Raw genomic sequence first — 10,838 nt, 5'->3', positions numbered from 1 at the left:
TTTGTTAAATTTCTACCTTAGGGTTTCAGGGTTTCTCATAGTTGGTTTTATTAAGTTTAAAAAGCTTCAAAGTGGCTATTAATAAAGAGGGGTGATCCATGCTGTATTGTGCTGCTTGAACACAAGCCGGGGACTGATCACCCCCCGGCTGAGTCACCCAGATGAGGGTGTCTGATGACCCGACACCCAAAACACCCTGGGTTCATCAATGATGATGTGTCCAAGCTGCACAATGGCTTCCATTTAACTGCAATAATGCCATATTTTTAGCACATGTTATTGCGGGTTGCTGCTCCGCTTTTCTCTTTCTTTTGTAGTTGACTAGGTGTAGATGTCAGTGCCACCTGTCAATGAAAAAGGCTGGATGAATTAAGACATCTGTTATTAAATCCTTGCAAATAATGTTTATTTCTGACCTTACAGTACAGTAGATCTATGTTTCATGTAGATATATATATTTATGACCCTTTTGAATTCCTCATAGAATATTCAACATGATTGAATATATCAAATTTGTTTGTAGGTCATGTATTTACAACTATGTATAGTTTAAGTGTGAAAAGCTCTTTCCTATCCCGTTCTTGGTATCCTAGTCTAAAATTCCATTTTGTTCTGGTACTCAAGGAGGCTGACAGACAGCTGATAAGTGTTAATCCAATGACAGTTAAGATTAACCTTAAACAGTGAACTGGATGTTACCAGTGCTTATGATCAGGACTTTGACCAGATACGTATTTAGAATATGGGATATTTCATCATTTGGACAAATTAAAATAGGATGAAGTTGAATAAAGTAGTACATTTGATTTAGTATGACATATGCTGTTTTACTAATTTTCTTTTCCTTTAAGATTTATTTTTTTATATACATTAAATTATTTTATTCCGACTTTCAAGGTCTTTGATCCCATGCTACATTTATTGTGGTAAAGTCATAACTATTTTATGTGACTGCAGTGCTAAGGATGGCCCAGCAGATGGTGGTTAAGTAGATAGTCTCTTATAATCTGAAGGTTTATGAAGAACGCAAATAACATATTCAGATAATTGAAGACATTGTATATATAATATCAGTATGAAGAAGCAAATTGCCACCAATTGTAATGCATTAACTTTGTAGAAAATAAAGGTTACTTTGTAACATTGGTACATTTGTATAACCAGTGTAAAATATACATATATATAGTTTAGGGCAGGCTATCTATGAAATAAAACAAACAACAACAAAAAAAACAAATTTGATATTCAAAACAATCAGATACTGATTAAAAAAAGTAAAGGAGAAGAAAAGAAAAAAACGCCTGGATTTTAAGAAAAAAAATCTCTTCTCTGACGTCAATGGATGAAACCATCTGAGCAGCAGACATGGGGGATCGTGACAAACAACATGACTGCTCAGCACCAGATAAATCAGTATGGCTCAGACAGACAACATCATTACAAAAGTTTAAATGTAACACTTCTCCGTCTGATCCACTAACTTTATCACAGTCCACGTTTTTACTCACGAACAAAACTCGGTGGTTCGTTATCTCCCCTCGCTTGATGGACCACGACACCGGGTCGGAGACGTGTGCTCTGTTTGGGTACAGTAGAGCCGGGTGAGCGCTTCCGCTTTGGCTGTAGCCGAGCTGTCACCGAAGGAGGATGAACAACCAGAAATGTAGCACTTTATTCCTGAAACTAAGAGGGCGGAGGAGGATTATACGATGTATCTACGTGGTCGGCTTCATGGTGAGTGAGGAGTCTACACTTTTTTTTCTCGTTTCAGTTATCCGGGGAGATGTCAAGTGTCATGTAGGCTAGTCATGCTTTCGTAACTCAGGTATGATGTAAAACGTACAAATACAAATGACAAACGCTTTAGACAACATTTAGAGATGGGACATTTTTAAAATGTTGAAAAACCGCAGTTACATATCTCATTCGGGTTGCGTACTGGTGATACACCATAAGTCAAAATGAAGTACTACAAAAGTATGATTAAATGCCTGTAACAGTATCTTTAAAAGACGCTCATTTTAACATTTGGAGTTTCTCAAATACGTAATCAAACTTAATTTAAATCATACTTTCATACTGACCTCTAATGTTTGTCACACCTTATCTGTTAAGCGATGTTATCCTCTAGAGCATGCTTTTAAATGTAGTTTTCATAAAAAGGTGTGACTTAAAACTACAGAAATACTGCACTTTTCCACTGTCTTAGAATATAAAATCTTTATAGCCAAATGTAAAAAGTGTCAGCAGCTGCACATAATTTTGCAAAGCATTGAGCCAGTCTAAAGTCAACATAAGCTGACACCACACAACTATGGTGTTTTGGAAATCCTTCCTCAAGGCGGCTTACTTACAGTTATTTAATGAATTAAACAAATATAAACTATAATCGACAGCTCCTAAGAAATATAAAGTTGTCACAGAACAAGGCGGCTTGTACGCCTCAGTGTTCCGAGAGTCGCCCAACCCCAACCTACCGTCACTGTCAGCTATGCTTTACATGCTGCAAAACTCATGGGTGCTTACTTGAATTGAAGAACAGCCTTAAAACAATTCATATACGATGCATGATGGCACACAAGCAAGATCAGGTCATACCACAGATGGCACAAGTTCAAAGGCAGCCCTGCAGTCGTGTTTCCGAGAACCATCCAAAAAATGGTGGCGAAAAGAATCCAGGAAGCTCATATTTTTGGCACAGGGAAAAGGCGGAACCTGCCTTATAACGACAGTATAATGTTCCTGAAGGTTAAGGCATTTGTGTAATGGATTGTGTTAGAACACTGTATGAGTTACTGTGTGTCTTCAATTAAGTCTTTGGCGAAAGCTGTTCTGATCTCAGCTATGCAGATAAACAGGATGAGAGATGACTTTTTGGTGGCTGCTGAATAAATCCTAAAACTGTCTGTATTTCTTGAGGTCAGTTACCATGATAACTGACTCAGTGAGCCTAACCTGTTGGCTGGAAGGTTTCTCTTTAACTCCTCCCTCCTGCAGAGCTTGTAGTCGCCGCCACCCGTGTCCTCCGTGGTTAAAATGGAGGCTCTGTTCTTTATTTACCTGTTGCCATGGTAAATCATAGTATCAGATTATTTGATTACAAGCACATGCACTCAGAGTAACTACACTCACTTGATGAAACTAATTTCGGTCAGATTTCAGGGTTGGACTCGTTTTTTGTTTTGTTTTGTTGCTTTTTAAAAAAAAAAAAAACTGCTTTCAGGAACAAACCTTCACCGTTCGAGTCTCTGGTGTGATAAGTTCCTCTGGGACCATTCCTGACTCTCATTCGCTTCCATTGTTTTCTTTAGGACTTGTTTGGGGTGAGCATGATCCTCCCACTGCTGAGCCATCACGTGAAGGCTCTTGGAGCAAGCCCCACTGTGGCTGGTATCGTGGGTAAGTTGTGTCCATATTATTTACCAATCTCATGAGCTCATGTGTGGGGTTAAGCCTGCAGAGTGACACAGATCAAGCAGAAAGCCAATTAATCATGAAGCAGCAAGCCATGCATCCATCCATCCATTTTCTACACCCGTTTAATCCAACTGTTAGGTGAGACGGGGACCAGCGGTGGAGATGTTCAGTTAGGTTCAAGTTGGAGCTCTGGTCGGGCTGTCAGCGATATATTTGAGGAGATGTCCCATTAATATTTTCGCGTCTAACTGGAACTCTGCTGATATGTGCACAGTCCTGTAGTCGACATGACATTATCGAGGTGTCAATAACAGCGGCTCTGCTCCTCAGAATAAGCGACCACGGTGAGGTTTTGCTCCCCGTCTTCTTAGTCTAGTTTCTGAGCTCGTTTCTGAGCTAAGATTGAAGCAGTCTGCACACTCAGTTTGCACGGTGAGCAGTAATATTTGGTCTGAACTTAAACGGTGGTGTTTCTTGTTACTGCACTGTTCTGCGCTGCGTTTACAACACAAAACATGCGAGAGCAACAGGCAACATGACGTCCCACACGATTGCATTTTTTGGATTATAATCACTGGAAGTCAAAATCTTGATTTTTAAAAAATGAAATTCAATTAATTCTCCAGCCCTATAAACACTGCAAACTGCCTTTAAGCCAGTCCAGTGTTGTGTTGTCTGTTTGCTTCTAGCCGTGTCCCGTTGGAAGGTAAACCTTTGGCCCATGAGCTCGTAATAACTCCAAAGCAACATTTTAGCAAGGATACTGTGACTATGCGCTCTCCTCGGTTCAGCTTCCATGCCACCCTGAGCAGTGTCCCTGTTCTTGCTGCATAAAAACACACCCACAGCATGATGCAGTCACCACCATGCTTACCTGTCGATTGCAATTTGAACACTTGTGTTTAAATGTAAGCTCCATACCGTCACGAAGGGACAGGTCAGTTACATAAATCTTTCTTTTTTTGTTCCAGGTTGTAAATGTTTATTTCTGCTCTATATTCTGGAATTGTAAACACGGGGGGTTTATGGGATTGATTTGCGTTTAGAGCCAGACTCAAGTTTGCTTTTCAAGAAACTGCAGGTTTTGGCACTTTTTTTCCTGCATTGGCCTCATCTTTCAGCCTCAGACTTTGTATCTTGTGTGATCAGATAGTGCAACATTGCTTTGTAGTCTGAGAATACTTCAGGTACCACCGACTGCCCGTGAATCCCAAAGCAGGGTTTTGCTGCGGTTGATTTTCTGGAAGTTTCTCTAATCTCAACACAGCATCTCAGGAGCTCGGCCAGAGTGACCATTGGATCGCCTCTCTTACCATCTGCATAGTTCAGCTGGGCAGCCAGCTCTCTGCAGAGTCTTTGGTTCTCCAAACTTATTCCATTTAAGGATCATAGAGTCCTCTGTGCTCTTGGGTACCTTAAATGCAGCAGAAACTTCTTCTATATGATTCCTCAGGTTTCATTCATCCCTCAATTTTGTATAACGGGCTTTTAATCCAAGAGAAGCAGGCAACACCTTGGACGGATCTCTCACGCTCACTCAAAGTGCCAATTTAAAAGTGCCAGTTGACCTGACGTGCATGTTGTTGGGTGGTGTGACAAGGCGCATGTTTTCACTTTGCAGTTTAATGAAACAAGTCATTTGAATGTCACCTCGGGTTCAGTGGGAGGTGATGGAATTGATAGAAAATATCTATTTGTTATAGTAAAGTTTTAGGTGCTTCGTGACTAATGTTTTCATCGGCTTGTTAGTAGTCTTCGTGCTTTGTTCAGTGGAGCCGAACATTGCTCTGTATCTGCTCTGTGGTGTATGAATTCTAACGGTTATTAAACTGTTGCAGGGTCAACATATGGGATCTTGCAGCTCTTCTCCAGCACGGTAGTTGTAAGTATCGACTTTGTCTCTCTTTCTTTCTTACCCCTAATTCGGCCTTTCCTGTTCAACAGCACAAGCCCACACTCAGAGGCCAAGATCGGTTGCATTCCATGTCATCGCTGGTATTTCACGAAAACAATAAACACTGTCTGTTTTACGGTGATTGCGGTCGCACAATGCATTCAGTGTGCACGTTTTCACACATAAGCTAGTCTGCGATCAATTTCTTTTTGCACAGGGATCAATTTTTTTATCATTTGGCACCACCCCTTCTAAACACCAGGGAGATTTTATCTGTAAGCTCTCATCTCGGTGGCGTGATCGACAATAAATCTCAAGTTGGATCCTCAGCTCTTCTTTGCCGCTGCCCAGAGCTCCCTGAAATTGGTTTAATTCTTAAGGGTCATGCGACAAATTAAACACATAAGGAGTCATCTGTTGGCTCCTTTATGCAGACCAGCTGAATCCTGATAAATGTAGGGATATGTGAACAGCTGGGTCACTATGGTAATCCTACAAGTCGACATCCAGAACACAGTAAACTCAATTGGTCCTAATTTCATTATTTCATTGGGTGGTTGTGTATCTGTGCGAGTGTGTGTGAGAGGGAGAGAGAGAGGGAGAGAGAGAGGGAGAGAGAGAGGGAGAGAGATGGCGAGAATCTAATAAAGGCTGATCTGCTTCGTACTGTAGAAAGATAATGCAGGGTTTGGAGATTTGTGGTTGGTTTTTTTCCTTCATCATGTGGTCCGTCAAGCTACCACTCACATAGTTTCACAACAAAGTTAGAGAAATATCTCTGCATCATTTAATGCGAAAAAAACACCAGGTTTCGGCTTTTCTGTTTGGGTCTGTTCGTTGGCGTTTGCTATTGATCTGAGATTGGGAAACCATCACAACATTGCCAACAACTCCGTCTACTCCATATGTTCTATACGGCTGGAGAAACCTCCATGAATTTGATCTCTGAGGGGAATCTTTGTGTGATTGGCAGGGCAGCTGGAGCGATGTGGTGGGACGGCGGTACTCTCTGCTGGCCTGTCTACTGCTGAGTGGTCTAGGCTACGGCCTCCTGGGGATGTCCACCAGCATCGCTTTGTTTGTCCTCGCACGGATACCTGTGGGTAAGTTTGAGGACAGCACAAAAACAATCATGTTTTTTTGTTTTATTTCTTTAATGGTCACAGAGATGTAGAAACCCCCTTTTGATCAAATTTTATTTCATGCACTCAGTAGTGTTTCCAGGGCTTAGGGTGTCTGATTCGGACTTTAGCTTTTAAGGCAGCGTCTCCTTCCAGTCGCCCTTCTCCCCCCCCGTGGGAACGTCACCGTCTTCAGGACAAACTCTGCCAGCAAAGTCCCTCATTAGCACTGATTTAATGGGTTACCATTACAGATGAATGAATGAGGAGGCTTGGGACATGTTTATATTTACCAGTGTGGGGAATCGCCTTCTCGATTTTTAAAAAAGAAAAAAAGGAAGTCGTGGATTTGGGAAATTAGGAAAGCAATTCTTGTAGTTTTGATAGTGAAATGGTTTTCCCATCCTTGTTGGGTGTAGGATTTCAACTGCTTGATTATGGCAAAAATTCTCTGGACTGGCTTTATCCTGCTGAGGCCATCGCATAACTAACACAGAGACAGCCAACCATGCATGCATATGCTCACACCTACAGTCAATTCAGGATCAGCAACCAACCTAACATGCATGTTTCTGGATAGTGGGAGAATATAGCGCACGGGCCCAGGTAGAGCTTACAAACTCCAGACAGAGAGAATTGTCCTTAAACTCAAAAATCATAATGACCGATCCTATTTCGTGTGACCGGTTCTGGAAGTTTCTGGAAATTTTGCATCTCATTCCAAGCTGACAGAGCAGTGTACAAAGTTTTTTTTTTTCTAATTTAGTGCAGGTGACTGGAAATGACAGCTTTACGTGCTTTTTTTTTTTTTTTTAAGAATGTAGAGCTGCAGGTAAGATGATCATCTTTGATGGTTCAGGTGGACAAGGCAGACCATCTGACTGTGAGTAAGGGCTTTAAAGTTTGCGATAAACCTCAGTGCTCCGTGATAAGACTCAAAGTAGTGCAAGGAATCACCGCCGCATGCAACATGTATAACATCTTACCGGCCTGAAACAAACAAGCGGTGGCTGTTCTCCGATAGCTACACTGAAGTCTCAGAGCTCTGAAAAGTGTTGACAGACACAAACTGTGCTGATCAATACTATCAGCAAGTCATAGCTGACAAAGGGCCTAGTTTGTTGGAGATGTGGAGCAGTATCTCATGGTGTCATCTGTATGAAACTGGAAAGGCAAGGCAAGTTTATTTGTATCGCACAATTCAACAACAAGGTGATTCAAAGTGCTTTACAGAGACATTAAAACAGAAGAAATAAAAAGCACGATTTAAAATTTAAACAAAAGAAAGACATAAGAACAATAGATAAAATCAGAAAAAATTATATATATGAAAGATAAAATCAATAGTTAAAATATGATTCCGTTTTGAAACTCAAGCTTATTCAAATGCAGCTTCAACCTGGACTTAAATACACTGAGTGTTTCAGCTGATATGAGGGTTTCTGGGAGTTTGTTCCAGACATGTGGAGCATAGAAGCTGAATGCAGCTTCTCCATGTCTCGTTTTGACTCTGGAAATGTTTATTTGAAATAACGGATCAAAACCCTTAAGGAAGAGGACACAGGACTGATCCCCGTGGCACAAACTTTGATTCACTTATGACCCTCCAGGGGATGTTTTCTGCCTTCATGCAACCAGATCTGCCTCATAGATAAACTTTCAGGCAGCGCTCCAATGGTCTGACACCATATCAAAAGACTTCCATTAGTCAATAAAAAGGATATTTTTAATTGGAGTGTGTTTGCCACGTCTATCTTAGAAGCCTGAGTGTGTGCAGAAAATCAGTCGACCACATTGTTGTTGTCTTCTCTTTCAGGGCTCTTCAAGCACTCCCTGTCCATCTGTAGAGCTCTGCTGTCAGACCTCGTGTCAGAATCGGAGCGCCCTCTTGTAATGGGTCACTTTAATGCAGCCTCCAGTGTTGGTTTCATTCTGGGCCCTGTGGTGGGTGGCTACCTCACTGAGCACGAAGGAGGCTTTTACACCTCCTCATTTACTTGTGCAGCCATCTTCCTTATCAATGCTGGTGAGTCAAAAATGGAAAGGAAAAAAAAATTATAATTTGACAATTGTGTGCCAAATGAGTGTGTGATGCTATCTGTTTATCCTTCCAGGACTAGTATGGATGCTGCCATGGAGCGAGACGCTAACGGATCGCAGTGAAACTAATTGCAGCAACAATACAAGCAAAGGCTGTCATGACAACTACTGTAACAAGTCTGTGCACAATGGTTCTCACGCAAGTAGCCACCACCCGGTGTTGACAGAACCAGATTCCAGAGCTCCTGGGAAGCATCGTCTCAGATGGAGGGAAATGTCTCTGCTCCAGCCTGCCTGGAGACAGCTGTCCTCAGTGGGCTCCAAGATCCACATGGTGGCCTCTTCTGACATGTGGGACCTCTTCCTTGTGCGTCTTCTGATGGCCATTGCCATCATGCTCTACTACAGCAATTTCTCTCTGGCCATGGAGGAGCGTTTCTCACTTAAACCAAAGATGACGGGTTATCTGATCAGCTACAGCAGCACTTTAGGGGCCTTGGCTGGGTTCCTCGTGGGGCCCGTCACACAGCTCTATAAGAACAACATGCCTGCTCTACTGCTTCATTCCACAGTGCTCACCTGCTCACTCATTTTCCTCTACGCTGCTGCGCCGAGCGTGTGGCAGGTGCTGCTTACCTCCACCTTCTTTGCCATTTCCACCACCATTGGACGGACATGCATCACAGACCTGGAGCTGCAGAGGGGAGGGGTCCAGGCCAGCGGGACACTAATTGGAGCAGGACAGTCGGTTACAGCTGTAGGCCGAGTTCTGGCTCCTCTTCTCTCTGGTCTGGCCCAGGAGTTCAGCCCTTGCGGTCCTCCTAGTCTGGGGGTGCTGCTGGCTCTGGCAGCTGTCGGTTTACTCCTCATCAGAATCCCTAAATGGGACGGAAGAGGGATGACAAAAACAGCCAAACTCTGAAACACTCAGCCGGTGAATGGACTGTAAAGAGCTGAAAATCAATGCAAACCCATGAATCAGAGAAGTGCCCTTATTTGGTGGAGGTAGTTGTGATGAACAGCAGACTCATAGTGGGAACAGTGTTCACACTCAAGCTCGTGGTTTTTGTTTTTTTTAACAGCGGTTGCCTCCTCCAGACGCATCTATGGCTGCGATGACATGACATGCTGAAAATGCTTCGTCACCACCGACACTGCAGGCCTTCTCTCGGGAACAGTTGAACAGAAAGTCGAGCGCATCGCTGACAAGAGGACAAGGCTGCAAAGTTACTCTTTTTTTTAAAAAAAAAACACTGAAGTTTGACCAGACGGAAACATACAGCGTGGACTTTGTCGGCACATACTACTTATGACCACTACGATGTACTTTGTTTTAATGCAGTTGGTTGACCACTACGTAATTCAAATTGGTGTAGGTGTGCTAACAACACACTCTGAGCTTTAATAATTACTGATTGATTTAAACAAAAAAAAAAGTAGTACCTCAGTGCTACCAAACCTTTGTTAGTAACATTTTAAAAAGGACAAAATGTCGGGATATCCGCCTGCCTGACCACAACAAAGCTCAGTGACGTACTTTTGGCACATCAAAGTTAGTTTTACACATTTTACCTCAATGCCACTTTTTCTTTGAATGCAGCGTCTCAGAAATGGTTCCTATAATGGTATATGAGGAAAATCTAGTTTTTGACTCATAGAGTTATTTATCTGAGTAAATGCTCAAATGTGTGCATTTAGGGGATTTTCACTATTTAGTTTTTTTTTTTGTCGTTATTGTTTTATTTATGTTTCCGAGCACTTGTTTAACAGCCCCAACAGCATCAGGAAATGAAGGAAAATGTGTGTTTTTGAAATGATGAAGAAAAAAAAAGCCTACAGTAATAAGGACCTGCCTGAGTAATGCCAGAAAAAGATCACAAGGAATAAAGGCAAGTTTGTAAAGTCTGCGTCCGAGATGTTTTCAATCGTCAAACACAGAAATCGATACCCTCAGTGTAAATAAATATAATCAAAAACAATTAATTAAATCTACATTTTATAGGTAGTGTAAGTTTCGTCAAGTTATTAAATGTTATCGATAAGCATAATTGAACGACATTCCTTTCAATACTTTAAGCAAGTTCATTTTGTCTTGTTTTTTCCCCGTTTCTAATAGTTTCAGCATAAAAAAAAAGGTTATGTTGAATGAATCTGTCTCCAAACATTCCTTTGCTCATTTCAACACCCACCCCCATTCCCTTCCGAATGATGTGCTGACGCAGAAAAGAGTGTCTGCTAAACCTTGAATGGAGTTCATTTGGTCATTGAGAGGTTCTAATGTACCTTTCCATCCAAATATTCATGTTAACTGCAATTGTTTGGATTTGGCAAACTGCACTCTGACGACTCTGAGGGATGCTGCCGTT

The 10,838-nt window shown here is 41.9% G+C and overlaps 2 protein-coding genes across 2 annotated transcripts in view; one reads left to right on the top strand and one right to left on the bottom strand.

Moving 5' to 3' along the window:
- Positions 1–10,838, bottom strand: part of coa5 (cytochrome C oxidase assembly factor 5) — a 186,872-nt gene that overhangs the window by 121,340 nt on the left and 54,694 nt on the right. The gene's annotated exons all lie outside the window — the stretch shown is intronic.
- mfsd9 (major facilitator superfamily domain containing 9) lies at positions 1,566–10,415 on the top strand. The gene is made up of 6 exons (XM_072396722.1): positions 1,566–1,734; positions 3,312–3,399; positions 5,256–5,299; positions 6,285–6,414; positions 8,249–8,458; positions 8,547–10,415. Exons 1-6 carry the CDS (start codon positions 1,648–1,650, stop codon positions 9,392–9,394), a joined length of 1,407 nt encoding a protein of 468 aa, XP_072252823.1. The 5' UTR covers positions 1,566–1,647; the 3' UTR covers positions 9,395–10,415.

Source organism: Leuresthes tenuis, unplaced genomic scaffold (genome assembly GCF_036924035.1).
Source record: "Leuresthes tenuis unplaced genomic scaffold, fLeuTen1.0.hap1 SCAF_12, whole genome shotgun sequence".
NCBI classification, from domain to species: Eukaryota; Metazoa; Chordata; class Actinopteri; order Atheriniformes; family Atherinopsidae; genus Leuresthes; species Leuresthes tenuis.
This window is presented reverse-complemented; position numbering and strand designations above follow the sequence as displayed.